This window comes from Suricata suricatta, chromosome 17 (genome assembly GCF_006229205.1).
Source record: "Suricata suricatta isolate VVHF042 chromosome 17, meerkat_22Aug2017_6uvM2_HiC, whole genome shotgun sequence".
Classification (NCBI taxonomy): Eukaryota; Metazoa; Chordata; class Mammalia; order Carnivora; family Herpestidae; genus Suricata; species Suricata suricatta.
Genome location: NC_043716.1, coordinates 9259234 through 9280211, shown reverse-complemented (window position 1 = coordinate 9280211; position 20978 = coordinate 9259234). Strand labels below are relative to the sequence as shown.

The 20978-nt window shown below is 46.1% G+C and overlaps 1 protein-coding gene across 9 annotated transcripts in view; it reads left to right on the top strand.

Annotated features, from left to right (window-relative positions):
* SPECC1 (sperm antigen with calponin homology and coiled-coil domains 1) overlaps positions 1-20978 on the top strand; it is a 273383-nt gene that overhangs the window by 166719 nt on the left and 85686 nt on the right. For all 9 annotated transcript variants that reach the window (XR_003904298.1, XM_029926752.1, XM_029926753.1 and 6 more), the window contains one exon: positions 6658-8237. Coding sequence is in view for 8 of the 9 variants with exons in the window: in XM_029926752.1 (XP_029782612.1) it covers positions 6658-8237 (1580 nt within the window). In the remaining variant the exon portion in view is untranslated. The remainder of the gene's footprint in view (positions 1-6657; positions 8238-20978) is intronic.

Sequence of the window (20978 nt, the reverse complement as noted above, 5' to 3'; positions counted from 1 at the left end):
TTTCCATAGTTAAGAGTCTGTTTATTTCTTTTGATAAGAACTTAAAAAAAATTTTAAATCCAAGTTAACATACAGTGTAATAATTGTTTCAGGAGTAGAATTTAGTGATTCATCACTTACATGTAACACCCAGGGCTCATCCCAACAAGTGTCCTCCTTAATGCCCATCCCCCACCCAACACCCCACCAGCAACCCTCAATTTGTTCTCTTGTTTAAGAGTCTCTTATGGTTTGCCTCCCTCTCTGTTTTTATCTTATTTTTCCTTCCTTCCCCCATGTTCACCTGTTTTGTTTCTTAAATTCCATGTATGAGTGATATCATATGATATTTATCTTTCTCTGACTGACTTATTTCACTTAGCATTATACATTCTAGTTCCATCCACATTGTGGAAAATGGTGAGATTTCATTCTTTTGATCAACAAATAATATTCCTCTCTCGTGTGTGTATCACATTTTCTTTATCCATCAGTCAATGGACAAATGGACATTTGGGCTCTTTCCATATTTCGGCTATTGTCGATGCTGCTGCTATAAACATTGGGGTGTATGTGCCCCTCTGAATCAGTATTTTTGGATCCTTTGGATAAATACCTAGTAGTGTAATTGTTGGGTCATTCTGGTTTTAATTTTTTGAGAACCTTTCACTATTTTTATTATATCCTCATTTTTTCCCTTACTCTTCATCCAACCAGATGTTCTTTTAGAGAAACTTCCCTTGGGAGGCACTTTGTCCTCTTGGCCCGCTTTGGATTTGTTCTCCAGACTCAGACTTGCTCCAGGGGCATCATCTTGAAACTTCCCTTCGCTGGTTTCCTCTAATAGAACCACTGGTCTCGCAGGATCACTCATCGACTTTCTCTTTGGTTTACTCCCTCATTTTCCTGGAACACATCCTCAAATAGCTTACTTAGAAAGGGTATTGGCAGTTTAATTTTTTCTGAGTCTCTGTATGTTTGACAATATGTTTTATTGTCTGCCTCTGCGATTGCCTTATAGTTAGGGTCCGATATAGAGGTCTAGGCTGAAAATCCTTTTCCCTTGGAACCTTGAAGGTGTTTGCCTCATTGCCTTTGAGAATTCAGTACTGCTGTAGTGATCGATGATGGCCAGTCTCATGCTCACACCCCTTCCCCGAACCTGGAGGCATTTGTGGTGTTCTGAAACTTTATAAAAGGTGTATCTTCACGTGGGTCTTGTTTCATTCATTCTGCCAGATGCTAGTTCTGGAGACATGTTCTTCAGCTTTGGAGGATTCTCTCATGTCAGTTTTTTGGTCATTTCCCTCACTCTGCTTCCACTGGTCAGTATTTCTAGATCTTCTCTTAATTGACTGATCTTCTGGATTGGCCCTGAGAGTTTGCCTTTTCTATTAAAATCTTGTTACATATCAGAAGAGGTCCTTGATTTCACATTCCATCCCTTCTATTGAAACTTTTCTTTCGACACATATGTTTAAAATTTTTGAGAGTTTTTTCTTAATCTTTTTCTTTCTTCCAAGCAGCCTGGCCTTGTTTTAATGGGTGTGTATCACCTTGAATCGCAGGCTCTGTCTGTGAGGCCTTTTGAGCACCCTCTAGAAATGTGCCTTCTTCCTCCCCGTTGGCCCCCTCCTTGCCGGGGCTCCCTGCATTCTAGGCCTTTTGCACATTCTGTTCACTCTTTCTTAGCCTACCTTTATGCCTTCAATCTCTTGAGGTACTTTTGTTGTAATCTGATTACACTTTGCAAGGAAGTAGTTGATATTCAGATCTGTTGCTCACATGAAAGATCTGTTTAAAGAGAGTTAACTGGGGCGTCATCAGCATATAGGTGGTATTTTAAGATCATGAGATGGAGTAGAATCATCAGGAAAATAATTTGTAATAAGAGAGGAAAAAAGGCCCAGGACTGAAGATTCTGACAAGTAGAAGAAGAGAGAGAGGGAGGAGTCAGCAAAGGAGAGAGACAGAGAACAGCCGCTGAGCTAAGCGAAAAACCAGGAGAGTGGTTCATTGGAGGCGTGGTTCATTGGAGGCATGCTTCAGAAAGGAGGGAGTTGTTCCAGGGGCACCTGGGCGGCTCAGCCGGTTCAGTGTCCGACTCTGGCCCAGGTCATGATCTCGTGGTTCATGGGATCGAGCCCCGTGTCCGGCTCTGCACTGATGTTGTGGAGCATGCTTGGGATTCTCTCTCTCTCTCAAAATTAATTCATGAATTCACTTAAAAAAAAAAAAGGAATTGTTCCAGCTCTGCGAAGAGGATCAAAGGCCTCTGTTGTGTTGGCCCGCGTGGAGGTCGTGGATGGCCTGAGCGGACAGGGTTTGGGTTGAAGCAATGGCAGTGGAGAGGGAGTGAATGATGGGGGAAGAAGTGAAGGCAGCTCGTGGACAGACCTCTTGGGAGGGGAAGAGAGAAATCAGGTATTAGCTGGAGGAAGGTGTAGGCTCGAGATTTTATTTTTAAGTAATGTCTACACCCAACACGGGGCTCAAACTCAGAAACCTGAAATCCAGAGTTGCATGCTCCACTGACTGAGCCAGCCAGGCACCCCCAGATTTTTTTTTTTTACTTGAAGAAAGTTAAGCATGTTCAAATGCCCATCAGAAGGATGGAAAGGAAATGCCATTTCAACAAATCATAGGTACAGTGGGGATGTTGAATGGGTTTAATAGGTTTGTTGCAGAGAAAAAACCCCCAAAAGTGAAAATGTTGGATATGTCGAGTAGGATGAGATTATGCCTGCCCCAGAAAGCCCGGGGAAGAAGTTCCACAGAATCATGATGAAGCAGGTGGAATGCCTACGGATTCTGGAACAGAGCGGTGAGCAGGACATGTAAGGGATAGTGGTCCATTATGTCTCCGGGCTGAGAGAGGCTGTAATCAGGCAAGACCTGTGGGAGCATTTCAGAACCTTAGATGGAACATTCTTAAGGACCTGGACTCGATCCCTACCAAAAGGAAAACAAAGAAAAAATATGGAAACATTTCCAAAAATAGCCAGTTTTAGCGACTGACTGGTTGGTTACCAAAAGAAAGGGGAGAGGGCATTTGAAATGTTTTTCAGGTTCCTCAACAGGGGGTCAAGAGATGTGGATGAGGAGAATGAAGGGAACTGAAAGGTTGGGAAGGATGAAGATTGAGGAGGGAAATTAGATTTGACAATAAATATATTATTGGAACGTTTTGAGAAAAAATGTTACGAGAGGTGAGAGTAAAAAATATCCTAGCAGTTTAGATTCTTAGAGACTGAAGGAGGAGGTTCTCTTGTGTTTCAGAGGCAAAGCAGCAGTCACGTGGTGGGTGAAGATGGCGAACTTTATTTCCTTCTCCCGCCTGTCCCTCCCACAGGACAGGTCTGTGGGTCCTTGTTGAAAGAATGAAAGTTCATTAATTTATTTCAGAATGTCTCCATTTCCTTTGTCAGTGCAGAGTGGAGAGAAGACCTACCTACCAAAGAACAATCCAGGTAGCATTCTTAGGGTAAAACAAGGAAATTAAGAAGGGACTGAAAGTATTTTATTTTCAGCTCATGAGAGTCACTGTTTGAGACAAGCATCCGATCTATGATTTAAATGGTTGTGCTGTTGTTATTTGAAACATGCTTTTAATTCTCTGAAGAGATTTATGTTTCCTACCCCCTTATCTCTCTGTATATTGTTATGATAGGATTTTCCCCTTCTGCTTTTTAAATTTAATTACATACATAATAACTGTACAAAAGAAATGGGAAAATTACTCACAGCCCAAGGGGCTTAATATTCAACTGTTCTCAATATTCCGTGCACCTTTCTTATGGGTGTGTCTTTGCATACAGAGTTTGATGCACCTGTGATCTGTCACAATATAATTTTTCATTGGCATTTTAAAAATACAGCCTATCAGGGGCACCTGGGTGGTGCAGTTGGTTAAGCGTCTGACCCTTGATCTCAGCTTAGGTCATGATCTTATGATTTGTGAGTTCGAGCCCTGCATCAGGCTCTGTGCTGACGGTGCAGATCTTGCTTCAGATTCTGTCTCTCTTTCTCTCTGGCCCTTCCCTGCTTGTGTGCACATGTGCTCTCTCTCAAATATATGATATTTAGGAAAAAATTTAGATAACATATCAAACTTTTTTTTAGGTTTATTTATTTTGAGAGTGAGAGCATGTGAACAAGGGACGGGCAGAGAGAGGGGGAGAGAGAGAGAATCCCAAGGAAGCTTAATGCTCAGCATGGAGCCCTATGCAGGGCTTGATATCACAACCATGAGATCATAACCTGAGCCAAAATCAAGAGTTGGACACTTAACTGAGTGAACCACCAGGCGCCTCCAAACACTTTTTTTGGAGAGAGAGGGTGCAAGTGAGTGAGGGGCGGCGGGGAGGAAGGGAGAGAGAGAGAATCCCACAAGAGGCAGAGAGAGAGAGAGAAGTGGGGCTCACCTGAAACTGGGCTCGAGCTCACCCAATGTGGGACTCGAACTCACGAACCATGAGATCATGACCTGAGCCAAAGTCAGATGCTTAACAACTGAGCCACCCCCAACCCAAGGGCCCTCCAAACATGTTTTTAAAAAAATCATATTAGTCTTCCCAGTTACGAGGTGGCACTTGCTTTTATTAATTTCATGCAGTTAGACAGCCAGCTTTGGTAGGAATAAGTGATGGTCCGATGTGAGGATGGGGAAAAGACCAGAGAAGTTAAGAGTGCCAGCGAGGCCATCCCCAGACCCCAGGCTTCTCGCCGCCTCTGCTGTCACCCTTGCCATGGTGTATGTGTCCAGTGGTGTGCCCCATTCAGGGATCCAGGATGTGTAGTTCAGTCTTGATCAAATGCCAGAACAGGGGGAAAAAAAAGAAAACCACAACAACCCAGATGTCGTAACAAACACAACTGGATTGTGTATTTCATGATACACAAGTGGATATATTTCACAAACGTACATTGATGTAAAAAAATTCCTAGTAGTGTAGGTAAGGTGCAAGCAGCAACACCTATGTGGAGAGCAGGCTAAGATTTGGCAGAAGGAAGGAGTTCACTTCAGCTGGAAAGGATGACGGAGCTGACCCGCGGTCCTCTTTGAGTCCTGCCCATCTTCAAACCCAACAGATGATTGAAAAGGAGCCTTCATTTCAGTGGCTGTGTTAGGGATGGCGCGTGGCTGCGTGATAACCAGCGCTGGACTCTCCCAGCCTTGAACTTGAGTTACCTTTTGTTTTCATCGTGGCCCTTGCCAGGATTACTTCATTCTGGAGAACCGGCATTATGACAACAGTTTATTGCGTAGTGATTGCAATCTTCATTTTATGAGAATAATTAAATAAATCTTGTCTTCATTAGTGTTTTCTTCATTAAGTCTGATGCAAGGCAGACGTCTGAAAGCAGTAAACTGTGTATTGTACTACTCTTAGCTTTCCAGTAACTTAATTTGAAAATTTTAATTAAAAAAATAACATAGTTTGGGGGCGCCTGGGTGGCTCAGTCGGTTAAGCATACAGCTTCTGCTCAGGCCATGATCTCATGGTGGGTGGGTTCGAGCCCCATGTCAGGCTCTGTGCTGACAGCTCAGAGCCTGGAGCCTGCTTTGGATCTGTCCGATCTGTTCATGCTCTGTCTCATTCTGTCTCTCTGCCTCAAAAATAAACATTAAAAATTAAAAAAAAACCCAACAACATAGTTTGGGGGTACCTGGGTGGCTCAGTTGGTTAAGCATCCGACTTACGCTCAGGTCATGATCTTCCAGTTTGTGAGTTCAAGCTCCACGTCCGGGTCCGTGCTGAGTGTGGAGCGCACTTGAGATTCTCCTCTGTCTGTCATGGGGCGCCTGGGTGGCTCAGTTGGTTAAGTGTCCGACTTCGGCTCAGGTCACGATGTCATGGTTCGTGAGGTCGAGCCCCACATCAGGCTCTGTGCTGACAGCTCAGAGGTTGGAGCCTACTTCGGATTCTGTGTCTCCCCCTCTCTCTGTTCCTCCCCTGCTTGCACTGTCTCTCTCAAAAATAAAGATTGTACTCTCTCAAAAATAAAAATTTAAAAATTTTTAAAAATTATTAAGAAATACACCGTGACCTTGCATTTTGTCAAAAGGCTGTTGTTGAGTTGCCAGGGTTATATTTCAGATGCATTAGGTTGCAGGCTACAGAAAACCCAATTCAAGATGACTTGCGTGAAGGGTATTTATTGGCCTTTGTAATTGGAAGGCCAGCGTAGCTACAGACTGAGCTCCAGGGCTGATAGACTGAGCAACCCCACTGAGCTACTAAGAATTTGCTTTCCTTCTTTCTGCTGTGTTCTCTCTCACCTTCCTCTTGGGATGACAAGAGGTTGTAGCCATTTGCAAACTTCTGTGGTCCCTTACTCCTGTGCAGTCATGTTTTAGAAACTTACCAGAAGATCTCTCCTGGTGTTCTGTTGACCTCGGCTGAGGGGCACGCCCAGGCCTTGAACCAGCAACTGTGGCTGGGATGAGATTAAGTGGAGGAGCTCAGGCTTGGAGTCAGTTTCTCCGAAAGTCTAGGGCTGTGGGAGGAGATACAGAACCCCCAGTCAGACCCAGATAGGTTTCTAGAGGGGGAGCGGAAATGAAGGAAGGGCAATAGCCATTCTGTTCACTGTCCGACGTGAGTTGAAGTCTCTTGGGTTTCATTGATAAGAGTGCTTGCATTGTTTCATTCGGTCTGCTTCTTCTGTCCTTAGGGGCTGTGACAACGGCCAAACGGACAGGTATCCCCGCTCCTCGAGAACTTTCAGTAACCGGCTCCAGGGAGAGAACTGTGCCTCGAGGTCCCTCCAACCCCAGGAAGTCAGTGTCCAGTCCCACGTCTTCCGGCACACCCACCCCGACGAAGCCCCTGAGGGCCACGTCCGCAAGGCCCAAGCCAGAGAATGAAGGCGGGGAAAAGGCGGTGCTCGAGGCCCAGGTCCGGGAACTCCTGGCAGAAGCCAAAGCGAAAGACAGCGAAATCAACCGGCTCCGAAGCGAACTGAAGAAGTGCAAGGAGAAAAGGGCTCCGAGCAATGAAGGAAGCGACGCTCCCGACGCAAATGCGGATGGAACGCCAGTCTCCCCAGGTGACTCGGGGCCCTTGGTAAGAGTTCTGGAGGAGAAGAACAGGAATTTTCAGAAGGAGCTCGCCGATCTGGTGGAGGAGAACCGGGCCTTGAGGGAGAAACTGACTTATCTGGAGCATTCCCCAAATTCGGAGGGAGGCGCCAGCCCCACCGGGGAAAGCAGCTGCCCGACGTCCTTAACCCAGGAGTCCAGCTTCGGAAGCCCGCCCAGAAGTCAGCTGCCGGGTGGAATTGAGGCGTACGGTCACGCCGTCCACGAAAATGCACTGCGGCCATCAGGCTCTTCGAGCAGTGATGTCACCAAAGCCTCTTTGTCCCCGGATGCCTCGGACTTTGAGCACATCACAGCGGACACGCCCTCCAGGCCCCTGTCCTCCACCAGCAACCCCTTTAGGAGCTCAAAGTGCTCCACCACAGGCAGCTCCCCTAACAATGTGAGCGAGCTGTCCCTGGCTTCGCTCGCTGAGAAGATCCAGAAAATGGAGGAAAACCACCACAGCACGGCCGAGGAGCTCCAGGCGACTTTGCAGGAATTGTCAGACCAGCAACAGATGGTGCAGGAGCTGACGGCCGAAAACGAGAAATTGGTGGACGAGAAGACGATTCTCGAGACTTCTTTCCACCAGCACCGAGAGAGGGCCGAGCAACTGAGTCAGGAGAACGAGAAGCTGATAAACCTCCTGCAGGAGCGAGTAAAAACCGAGGAGTCCACGGTTCAAGAGGGGAAAATCCTGGAGCTGGAGCAGAAGTGCGCGGAAATTCTTGACCAGGGCCGCTTTGAAAGAGAGAAGCTGCTGAACATCCAGCAGCAGCTGACCTGTAGCCTCCGGAAGGTGGAGGAAGAGAACCAGGGAGCTCTGGAAGTGATCAAGCACCTCAAGGAAGAAAACGAGAAGCTGAACGGGGCTCTGGAGCTGGAACGGCACAGTAACGGCATGATGGCCCAAACCCTGGGAGAGTGCAAAGCGACTCTGGAAGGGCTGCAGGTCGAAAATGGGTCCTTGAAGGCGCATTTGGAGAGTGAGAAGCAGAAAGCGATGGACTCCAGTCCCGTGGGGCAGACGGCAGAGGCGCCTGAAGTTCAAGAGATGCTCAGAGTGGCGCGAGCTGAGAAGGACCAGCTGGAGCTGTCTTGCACCGAGCTGAAGCAAGAACTGCTAAAGGCCCACGGCGAAGTTAAACGCGTTTCCAGCCTACTGGCCAAGGTAAGGAGATAGCCCTTTCCCGTATTTGCTCATCCTTAACATTCCCCTCCTTGACCTTGAGATTCACAGAGCTGGGAGACTCTTTGGCTCAGCCAGCTTCATTCATGAGTCCAGCTTTCTAGCTTGAAGACCCGTTCCACTGCAGACAGACTGGGGCTACAGAAATTAACCCCCCCCCCTTTCTGACTATAGGTTCAAAATGAAGTAGGGAGATAGTGAATCAGATTAGTGAGTGTGATGCAGGGATAAAGACGATCATAGAGGACAGCTCACAGTCCAGTTCCAAGGAGGAACACCTAGAATAATGTGGGAGAAAGGAAGGTAGTGCTGGAAGGCTTCCTGAAAGAGGCGGCAAGTAAGCTGAATCTTTCTGGCTCAGAATGAGAGAGGGTTATCCAGGTTTATCAGTTAATGTGCTTTGGGCTGCTAGTAACAGGAGATTAAAATCATCCCTAATTTTCTTCCCCAGTAATAATATAACCACTGTTTTGGTGTTTCCTTTCAGGTGTGTGTGTGTGTGTGTGTGTGTGTGTGTGTGTGTGTCCCACAAATTAAAAAAAAATATTTTAGACTCATCCTGTACATCTTCTTTTTTAATTTAATTTTTTAAAGTTTATTTTAATTTATTTTTTGAGAGAGAAAGAGAGGAAGCAGGGAAGGGGCAGAGAGAGAGAGGAAGACAGAATCCCAAGTAGGCTCCATACTGTTAGCACAGAGCCTGATACGGGGCTCAAACTCACAAACCGTGGAATCATGACCTGAGCCAAAATCAAGAGTTGGATGCTTAACTGACTGAGTTACCCAGGTACCCCTTTTAATTTAATATTTTGTGAGCATATTCTCATCATTATTCTTTGAAACACGGCATTCAGGCCAGACCGTATTCTATTATATAAATGTCTCATTCATACTTTAGTGGTCACCTGTTCGTTGAGCATGTATGGTCTCTTCCAGTCTTTCAATATTGTAAATACATTTTTAAAATATCTGGTTATTTCCTTAGGAAAAATCCCTGAACACTGATTTACTGTGTCAGAGTGTGACCATTTTAATAAGGACACTCAGTACATTCAGCCGGTTTGCCCCCCAGAAGTGTCACTCGGGTTTGCTCCCACCAGCATGCCCACGAGAGCGCCTGCTTCCCCAAGCCCTTGCCCAGCGCTTGGAGTCCAGTTGCTGGGTCGTCCAGATCTGGTCTTCATTGGCTCTTTTTTCCTCCTTTTCTTCACTGGGAAAGATCTTACCCAACTCATGATCAAATACGTGATCACTCTTTCATTTTTAAAAGTAATCCTTTAATCAGTCTAGAACTTTGTTATATGATAAAAATTGCTGGTAATTCCATAGTATTCTGCCCACTCACAGAGCAGTGAGGAAAGGTGCAGGCAGGTGGCTTCCCAGCTCCTGTTTCCTCCAAGCTCTGGGTCTGTGATGTCAGGGGTCTGGTGGTGAGACAGGTTGAAATCTCTTCCCACCTTAGTGTAGGCTCATCACTGAAGAAACCAGCTGTAGACCCCCCCCCTCCGGTGGCTCAGTCACTTAAGCATCCGACTCTTGATTTCAGCTCAGGACCTGATCTCACAGTCGTGAGGATAGACCCTGCTTGGGATTCTCTCTTTCCCTCTCTCTCTGCCCCTTCACCCCCATGAGCTCTCTGTCTCTCTCCCTCAAAATAAAGCCATGAGCCATGAGCTCACAAGGGGGCTTTTCTCTACTGCTTCATCTGCCTTAAGATTAGTCTGTCACAGGGCGTCTGGGTGACTCAGTCGGTTAAGTGTCTGACTTCGGCTCAGGTCATGATCTCACGGTTTGTGGGTTCAAGCCCTGCATCGGCTCTGTGCTGACAGCTCAGAGCCTGGAGCCTGCTTCAGATTCTGTGTCTCCCTCTCTCTCTGACCCTTCCCTGCTCGTTCTCTCTCTCTCTCTCTCTCTCTCTCTCTCACGCATGTGTGCACGCACATGCACTTTCAAAAGTAAATAAACATCAAAAAAATAAAAACAGATTAGTTTGCTGCAACTTGGTTCTGGCTTGGGTTGTCTGATAATCTGAGTGGTAAGTAGTCTTAGTTTCTTTTTTTTATCATCAGTGTTCTAAATTGGTACCATTTTATTGAAAGCACGGAAATAATTCCATTAGAAGGTACTCACCAGATGCCCATTTGAAGTTCAAGTTGGTAATTACTGCTTTATATTAACTTTTAGTGTCTGGAATCAGTTCCCCTCCGTAACTCTGTTGCAAAATCATCATCTCCCAGGTGACCTTCTTGAAATGCCCCCCAGTCCTTTGCCTGTCTCTTTGGTATTTCGATTGACATTACATTAAATACATGTGTCACCAAGAAATAATTTGGTATCTCAAAGCAGTACCTTGACTTTTTCTGGCCATGAAATTATATATTTGTAAATTAGAATTTATAAGTTCTAAACAAATTTATGTTTAGAAAATACATAAACCTATAAAGAGAAGAATTAATATTACCTTCAATCCTGTCACTTGGAGAAAAACACTGTTAACAATTTGCCGTATGTCTTTTTGGACGTTTTCCCAGTTTATGCACATTTGAGCATGCATTCAGACCTGTGTCAGCATAAGTAAAATATTTGATCTCCTTATTCAGAAGGATAGAGTATATCACATCACTCCACATTCCTTGAATCCTTGAATACAAAGGCCTGCTGGATTCTTCTATGGTTCTATAATAATTTATTTGATTAATTTGTTTCTGCTTTTATCTTTATTAATCCTTTTATCCTGCTCATCTGTATTTCCTTGGTTTCCTCTTAGTTTTTCGAGTAAAATTCTGTGTTTAAATCTATCATTTCTTGCTTGATAATGAAAGCAGTTAAAAGTATGAATTTGCCCTTTATTGTAGCTTTGGCTCCACAAGGACAATAAAATTTAGAATTTTCTGGGACAAACTAAGTCTGATTTGGAGAAAAAAAAATGTTTGCATTCTCTGTGGAGACAAGGTACAGCATACATATTTTAAATCAACTGTTAATTATGTTACTCATGTATTCCCTTTATAGTACTTGCTGATTAGAGTTTTCAAGAATTTGTCAGTAGGATGGAAGAGACTCTAGCTGGTATTTTGAGGTAAGAGTCTGTGTGAGGCACCAGGTCATCTAGAGTTGCTTTTATACATCTCGAGATCCTATGATTTTATGCTGCATTAGTGCCCAGGGGCACTGACTTATAATCCCAGTGGACTTGTTGCCTGCGCTTTTTCTGTTACCTTTGAAAAGGTAAAACCCAGACTTTCTGGGCTGACTGAAAGCTTATTGTAACTCCAGTGCAGAAAATCAGCTGATCTGCCAACAACCATGAATTCAAGCGTTAGGTTGGAAAGGACTGTTGCCCAAAGGACAGAGGAGCACTTTTAGTACAAAAACAGAGTGCTACGAAGTGCTGGATCGGTAGGCGGAAAGCTGGGGTCCTTCTGACTTAGCTGATGGTTCATTCTGTGACCTTGGGCAGGTCCCTCTTCATTGTATGGTAAAGAATGGAAGTGTGGTTGGTGTGGGGGTGGAGTGGGGGATCTTGGCCTTGTTCCTGATTTAAAGGGAGTGTCTTCAAACATTTCGTTATCGAGGATGGCTGTTGTAAGGCACACGTGTACCTTTTATTGAGTCATGAGTATTTTACTAAGAACTGTTTGGCTTGCTTTTTAAAAAAATTTTTTTTTAATTTTTTTTTTTTTTGAGAGACAGAGAGAGACAGCATGAGCAGGGGAGGGTCAGAGAGAGAGGGAGACACAGAATCTGAAGCAGGTTCCAGGCTCTGAGCTAGCTTTCAGCACAGAGCCCGATGCGGGTCTCGAACCCACTAACCATGAGATCATGACCTGAGCTGAAGGCAGATGCTCAACTGACTGAGCAACCCGCTTTTTTTTTTTTTAAAGGATGGAAATTGAGTTTTTCTACATCTGTGTAGGTCTTATATGTAGTTTTATATAATCATGATGGATTTTCTCTTTTAACTTGTTAACAAGGTGAATTAGAACAACAGATTTTCTTTTTTTTAATTTTAAACATTCTTTAAACATTAAAAAAATTTTTTTTTAATGTTTATTTATTTTAGAGACAGGGAGAAACAGAGTGCGAACAAGGGAAGGGCAGAGAGAGAGGGAGACACAGAATCTGAAATAGGCTCTAGGCTCTGAGCTGTCAGTAGAGAGCCCAGTGCAGTGCTTGAACCCAAGAACTGCAAGATCATGACCTGAGCCAGTTGGGCGCCTAACCAACGGAGCCACCCGGGCACCCAACGTTTATTCATTTTTAAGAGTGAGAGAGACAGAGCATGAGTGGGGGAGAGGCAGAGAGAGAGGGAGACATAGAATCTGAGGCAGGCTCCAGGCCCTGAGCTGTCAGCACAGAGCCTAAAACGGGGCTTGAACTCATGAACCACAAGACCATGACCTGAGCCGAAGTCGAATGCTTAACCGACTGAGCCACCCAGGCGACCCAGAATGACAGATTTTCTGAGGCAGTCCAGTGTTAAGTCATCTTTGCATTCCTGGGGTAAATTCTAATTCCTCAGTTCTCAGTCACTTTGCCGGACATTTTTTGCCAGAACTTTCACATATCACCACCTTGAGCCGACGTCCAAGTGAGTGTCCTGTTAATCACCAAGTGGTTTTCTTGGTGATGAACAACTTCTAGCTTGAGCTCTGCATTCATCCGTTCAAATTCATGGCAGAAGGTGACTGTTATGAGACAAGAACAAAATTATGTGTTTACAGAGAGGAAAAGCAGTCTGATCTGACAGATTGAGTAAATCTGTGTAAATTGCCAGTTTCTATAAGTTACATACGTGACTCAGATACTGTTAGAAGAGCCTCTGAAAAGCCTTAAAATGTAATTTTTTTTGCATGCAACATAGATCTGTTCTTCGTACAGTAAGTGGATAATTGGTAGGGCGTTTACAATCGTTGTGATTATTTCAGAAGCTCTCTGTTCCTCTCGTTTCTTTGTCTTCAGCTGTTTGCTAGTATCTCCATTCTTGTCAGCTTCTCTGATCCCTGTATATACATTTTGCTTGCCGATTACTGTATGATTGTAAGACATGCCTCCGTGTGCCTCTGAGGACGGCTCGCATTTCCGCAGTCTTGGTGCCCCTCCTGCAAGCCACACGCACGCCTGCCCCGCCGGCCAGCCGCATCATTGGTTTTTCAGACTATACCGCGATCCAGGTTTACGGTTTTCTAACGATCACGTTTTCAGTTGTTTGAGATCTTGATTTCAAGTTACAGTGTTTTTATGAGGCTTGAAACCTAGAAGTTTTAAAAGAAAATACAATTGTTTTTTCCACCGAGGTTGAAAGCTTATAGGAGGTATCCTTAGCAATTTAGTTCTTTCTGCAGAAACTCGGGTGTCTCTTCCAGAGGAGAAAGGAGATTATAAAGAAATACATCCGGGGGGGGGGCTCAGTAAATTGGGCATCCGACTTTGGCTCAGGTCATGATCTCACAGTCTGTGGGCTTCAGCCCCACATCGGTCTCTGTGCTGACAGCTCAGAGCCTGGAGCCTGCTTCAGATTCTGTGTCTTCCTTTCTCTCTCTGCCCTCCCCTGTTCAAGCCCTGTCTCTCTCAAAAATAAATAGACATTAAAAAAATCTTAAAAGAAAAGAAGCACTTGCTATGAGTGGCCGGGGAAAACCAGAGGTGCAGTAATCATTGTGTCACCAGTTATTGGTCACCAGGCCAAAGTAATCAGGGGAGCCTGGCCACAAAGGGCAAGCCCAGAATCTGAGAGATGCAGCAAGTAGATGATTCTGAGAGATGCAGCAAGTAGATGATTCTGTGGCCACGACGCTTTGACGGACTGAGGTGACCTGGGAGCCTGCTTAAATAGCAGGTGGTCTGTGAGGATGCCCATGTGATGCTTTGGGTCCTAAGAAACAGAGACCCTTGGTGTCACCTGGCTCCTGTACCCGGAAGCCTGTGGGCAGGCAGTGGGCAACTGTGGTCCAGGGGCCGTGTGGCATCAGGGCTCTGCGCTGGCAGCCCTGTGATTCCCACGGCCTTCCTGCCGAGAGGACACAGCACCTTCAGCACGAGGTCCCCACAGTCCTGGAGGCAGGAGACTCGGCGGCTCCCTCAGCCCTGTCGGGAGAAGTTTCCCCAGCTTGGTGGGGTGCGGGGCTGGGGAGCCCGCAGCTGCTTTCACCTTCGTGTCTGGTCACACCTGGGCCCCACGCACCCGCCCCCAGCCCACTTCCCTTAAAATCACAAGACCACAGCCCGATTCTTGAACAAAGTTGGGATTCTTAGAAAGAAAGGGAGAGCACTGTTTGCCACAGCCCAGGGAGGGGGCCGGATACGGTTCATTTTCCCCCAGTCCCATCCATGAAGTGCTTGCAGTGGTCTCCCGAATTCAGGGTAAAGCCTTCAGCAGTTTGCACCAGACGCAGCCCGGCGGCCACCTTCTGTTGCACCCCCAGCACCCCTGCCTGCCCCAACCTTTGTCTGCATTAGGGGTTTTGTCGTCTGGTGAGGCTCTCTCCACCAAAGGTGCTCTCGCCTTGGTCTTTGCTCTCCTCCCCGTCCTCCATCCTTGACTTGCCTGACCCTGCCTTAGGCATTAGGCCTCAGCTGTGGTGTCGCTGCTGTCCCCATGGTGGATCAGCTAGGATCACCTGTGTGAAAGCCCCTTGCCCTTCCCTGGCACCTTGGAGGACGTCAGAAGCATTGGCGCACCTGTTGTGTAGAGTTGAGGGGGAACTTAGGGACTCCATCTCCTGCGTGGATCATGTGTGGGAGAGTCGGTTAAGGCTGAGTTGTTCAGGCTGAAAATGTGGACATTTCAGTGGTCGGGGGCTCAGGTTCCCTCATGCTCTCCCCGTGCCTTTGGCGGACGCCAGTATGTCTGGGTAAAGCAGCGTCCTGTGACCACGCCGGGAAGAAGGGAGTGACAGTGACCTGTAACAGAGCCTGGTTTCCAAGTCGTGAGGAGACATTTGTCCGGGCAGCTTGGGGAAGGCCTGTAGGCTCTGTACCCAGAAGCCTTTGTGGCGGCCGCTGCTCAGGGACCAGGCCTTGGGCCCCAGCCTGGCAGTGCAGAGCTTAAAGCCTGCTGTGCACCGGGAGCCGAAGCTTCGGGACAGTCCTCTGTAAACCAGAACGCCCTTGCGGCCTTTACTCGGCCAGACATGACAGTCATATGGCCCAGGACCTAAGGCGGTCCCATGTTGCCATGTGACTGCTGGGTCCCTCCACTCCCCAGCCACCCCCACCCCCCTAGGGCTCTGCTCTGTAACCTTGTGAAGGAGGTTGGGGGCTGAACCTGAGGGTCTGGCAGAGAGGCAGGTGATGTTTGAGTGTCGGCGGAGGGGGTGCTCCCGTGGGCCCCGCGTGGTACCCCTTTCTGGATTTCCTAGGCTGACCCCTCCCCCAACCTCCTTTCTGAGGGACCCACTTTTCTCTTTAGGCATGTTAATACCTTTTATGAGTTTAGGCCTGAGTACCTTTCTTTCCTTAACTTGACTTTGAGCACTCAGAAAGCACCTCTGTGCACTTTTCTGAAAATCTAGAAAGTTCCCAAAGTGAAGTACAGATTGTTACCCTCTTCTCTGAGTGTTTCCTAGCCGTTTTTCTTTTTCCATAACAAAAGTGCAAACTAAATTACCATGTTCTGCTCTCCCTTGGCAGAACAGCATTGGGGAAAAAAATAAAAAGTTCCAACCTTGGCCAGCATGAATGAAACATGGCTCTCCATCAGCATTTATACTCAAAACAGGGCCAAGAATGAAGCTAAAGGAGTTTTGGAAGAACCAAGTTTGATGTAAAAACAAACACACAAGAATAACACACTATTACTCATAGTGAAGTTGCCCCGCAGTCACTCCCGCGTTTATTTACTTTCATGCCGTATATAGCTGACCCTTGAACGGCGCTGGTCCACTTTACATGTGGATTTTTTTTCCTCAAGTACAGTGCCTTAAATGTATTTTCTCTTCCTTATGATTTTCTAATAACATTTTCTCTAACTTCTTTTATTGTAAGAATACATGTAACATGCAAAATATGTGTTAATTGACATGTATGTGATCGTAAGGCTTCATAGTAGGCTATTAGTTGTTAAGTTTTGGTGGAGTCAAAAGTCATAGTTAAGTAAAGCAATAAAGTTTTCATCCGTGTAAGGTAGTCGGGGCCCCTTAACCCCCGCGTTTTTGGGGGATCTATCTACTGTGTAGTTTTAACATTGTGACTTCTTCCACATATTAGGTATCTAGTTACATTCTTCCTGAATAAATGAATGAACGTTACAGAAACTTGTAAGAGAATTAGGAGAGAGACTGTGAGAATCGTATCAAAATGTTAGAAAACAAAATGTAAGGGGTGGGCACCTGGATGGCTCAGTCGATTAAGCATCGAACTTTGGCTCAAGTCATAGTCCTGCAGTCCGTGAGTTTGAGCCCCAAATTGCGCTCTGTGCTGACAGCTCAGAACCTGGAGCCTGCTTTGGATTCTGTGTCTCCTTCTTCTCTCTCTGCCCCTTCCCTGCTCACGCACTGCCTCTCTCAAAAATAAATAAACATTAATTTTTTTTAAAAACACACACAAGAAAAACCCAGAAAACTTAGGGGTGCCTGGGTGACTCACTCAGTTGGTTAAGTGTCCAATTTCAGCTCAGATCATTATCTGGCAGTTCGTGAGTTGAAGCCCCACTTCAGACTCTCTGCTGTCAGCACGAAGCCCACTTGAGACCCTCTGTCCCCCCCGCCCCTCCCCCACTTGCATATGCATGCGAGCTCTCCCAAAAGTAAATAATCATTAAAAAATTTTTAACTATAAATGTTAAAAAGGCAAAATTTACTATCATATTTTAATAATAACAGTTAATAGTTTAGTGCTCTATATGTGCCAGGTACTCTTGGAGCCTTTAGATCATTTCATCTCATCTAATCTTGATTTTATGCCAGAAGTAATCACTATCTGATGTTTTGCATTTGAAGAAGCCGAGGCAGAGAATGGCTAACGTTACTAGCTTACCGATGAGTTGATGAAGGCCAGGATTCAGTGTTGGTTCTTCACTCTTCATCACCGATTTGTACTGCTTCCTGGTTCTGTGACCATAAAGAAAGGTTAGAAAAACATTTGAGGCCAACCAGAGGACTCACACTGTAGTCTTAAGGCCAAAGCCTTCTTGGTTTGAAAAGAACAAGCTTTCAAGTCTCAGTGAATTAAGAGAATTTTATTTGATTAGAACACAATAGAGAAGTTTACAGTGAAAACCTGAGTCATCAGAACGCTTCCTTTTATTTGATGTCGAATTTGATGTCGAAGCTGGGTCTTGAGGGAAGTAGGAGGTAGCCCAGGGCAGTGGTGGGGTGGGGACAGCAGGTTCTAGCCCGCCTCTCTCTCGGAGCCACCCTGCCAGTCCCTGCGTCCTGGGTCCCGGAAGGCTGGAGGCCCGTCTGACCTTGCCGGCGAGTCCTGAGTGGTCTCTGCTGCCATCTGCCCCCTGGTGGTTGTCGGAGCTTCAAGCACTGGCTCTAAACAGCCCTCTCCAGGCAGGACTGCGCCTCCCGGGAAGTTCATCTGAATCTGTTTGTAATTCAATTCTTCATGGCCATTTCTAGAGAAAGTTGATTTTTGAAGATGAGAGGTCATAGTTGGAAAGGATGAAGGTGGTTTCTTTTTCGAAAAGGAGACCTTGGAGGAGGCGCCTGGGTGGCTCCATCGGTGAAGTGTCTGACTCTTGACTTGGGCTCAGGACATGATCTCACAGTTTGTGAGATCGAGCCCCGAGTCGGGCTCTGCGCTGACAGTATGGAGCCTGATTCTCTCCCTTCCTCCCTCTCCCCCTCTCTCTCTCTCTCTCTCTCTCTCTCTCTCTCTCTCCTCTCTCCTCTCTCCTCTCTCCTCTCTCTCTGTTGCTCCTGTTTTTTCTCTCTCTCTCTGAAAATAAATAAAGGGACATTTGGAAAAAAACGCAGCGTAGAAATCACATTGCTGGTTGTCAGATAGAGCAGTTACTGCACGGGAGGAGCTGGACGGTAGAGAACTGGCCGGCGGGCGGTCGGCCTGGAACCCCGAGGGTCCTGGAAGTCCTAGGGGGCGGCCCTGGATCCCTGGTGCGTTGGGTTGTTCCTTGCAAACGGCTTGACTTCATCCTGTCTCCATCTGAATCTGTAAAATGAATATAACAACACTACCGGTGTTCCCTGGATGTCGCGGAGCTACGTGAGGGTTTTATTGTTGTTGTTAGTTTTGATAAAAGAGCTTTCTGGAAAGATCACTAAACTTGAGAGAATGATTCCCAAATCAAGAAGGAGGAACGAGGTGTGTGATTTGAAATCGCATCCTGACCTGCAGGTTTGCTGGCCCAGCCGTCCCCAGCACACATCACAGCGGCCCCTCCCCGCTGCCTCGCCTACTGTCCGTTGCTGGTGATCACGATGGGCCGACTTGTAGAAGTCAAGGTGGGCCGGGGCCCATGGGAGGCCAGCAGCCTCGGCTGCGTGGGCGACCCTCCTCAGGCTCCTCAACCTTCTGGTTACATGGTTACATCCTCCAGTTTCACTCCTGACGCACAGTAGGTCCCACACAAGTAATGGGCATGTTTCTAGATGCCGGGTGAGTGGCCCTCAGCCTGAGGGTTCCAGGAGCCCAGCCCTCTCTGCCGGAAGCCACGGTCTGACTCAGGACGCAGGGCTCCCAATGTGAGCTTCCTTCGCTGCTTTTCAAATGCTGTCCAATGTCCACCTGCTCCTATCTAAAACGCAGTACCCCTTTTCTCCCTAAAGACCGTCTTGTGTTTATTACGGAGCTGTCATCGGGTATAGGACTCTTGGTCTGTGTTGTGTGTTGTGGACTTCCTGGACCTGTGTCACGTCATCATCTAACATTGCACGCTCTCATAAGGCAATTATGAGAGAAATAGGAACATTTCTTGAGTGCTCACCATGTGCCAGGCAGTGTGATAAACTCTTTAAGTGCAGTATTTTATTTAATTGTTCAGACGAAGAAACTGAGGCAGGGAGATTAAAGAACTCAGGGCTGGGGCGCCTGGGTGGCTCAGTCGGTTAAGCGTCCAGCTTCAGCATGGGTCATGGTCTCAAGGTTTGTGAGTTCAAGCCCTTCATCCAGCTCTGTGCTGACAGCTCGGAGCCTGGAGCCTGCTTCTGATTCTGCTTTTCCCTCTCTCTCTGTGCCTCCCCTGTTCATACTCTGTCTGTCTCTCTCAAAAATGAATAAACACACACACACACACATATATATGTATATATACATATATATAGATATATAGATATATAGATATACACACATATATTTAAAAAAAAAAAAGGACCCAGGACTGACTTGGGCAGAATTGGGACTTTGGCTCTGGTGGTCTGGCTCCAGGCCGGCCATCTGGACGGGCCACAGTGGCTACAATGATGTATTTTCTATTGCAGCCTCCAGCCACACCCCTTTATACCTGAAACAGGTTTCACAGAACAGAGCTCACCCTTGAGGTAGGCACTGTGCTCTGATTCTTTCTGGTTCCCTCCTTATTCCCTCCCTCTTTCCCTTCTTTCTTTCTTTATTCCTTATGACAATGTCCCACTTGAAAAACAGGTGCAGTATTGCTGTCCAGTGTTTGTGTATTCATTCATCAGGTTTCCATTCGCTGCCTCCAGTGTGCTCTGATGCTGTGCAGGCACCAGGGATGATGGTGAAGAAAGCAGACAGGGTCTCTGCCTGCCTAGAACTTATACGCAGAAGGGTTTTTTTTTTTTTAAATGTTTATTGATTTATTTTGAGAGAGAAAGAAAACATGAGCTGGGGAGGGGCAGAGAGAAAGAAGGAGGAAGAGAATCCCAACAGACTCAGCTCTGTCGGCACAGAGCCCATCATGGGGCTCGAACTCACGAACCATGAGATCACAACCTGAGCCAAAATCAAGAGTCAGAAGACTAACCAACTGAGCCACCCAGGCACCCCTATAGCCAGAAGGTTTTACCCATTAAATGCAGTGGTAAAAAAAAAATTACTGTATATGAAGATGCCCCCAAATCTGGGAAGAAATCTATTGGGTAACAAGCCTATATTAATTGGTAAATGTATAGCTATTTTGCAACATTATTTAAAGGACTATAGACAGACTATGAAACATTTAAAATAATGACAGCGTTGTAGATATCGGTGGATACATCTCAAAACCATGGTTACAAACAAGTTTTGCAGCAGCTTAACAAGTACAGTATTATACAGGACAGAGGCATATTGCCATATAACACTATGCAGTATAACACTGTACACTACAAAAGCATAATACAGTATCATACAACTTGTATAAAAATTTTAAGGCAGAACTATGTACATAATACTATGTATTATAGGCACATTCGTATATAGTAAAAGTGGAAAACCATTCGGAAAAACCAATTGGAATATCCAATTTTAGGATAATGTGAATTACTCTCTGGGGTGGGAGAGAAGGTTGGGGCTTCACAGATCTTGTTAAAGCAAAAATATTTAGCAAAAATGGCAAAACTTAATCATCATTAAGTCTGGGCACATGGTTATCTTGTTCACGTTGGAAGATTTTCTGTGCATTCCAAATGGTTAATAATGAAGAACTGAAAAGGGAACATGAGTGCCTGTCCCGCGGCTCTTTTCTGCCTCTGGTGCACGTGCACATTCATGTTCTGTGCTGGGCGAAGGTGTTCTCCATCACATTATTGTTGTATTTCTCTAAAGAAACACCATGATCGCAAGTATGTTCCGGCTGAAGCAATTTGGAGTTGGCAG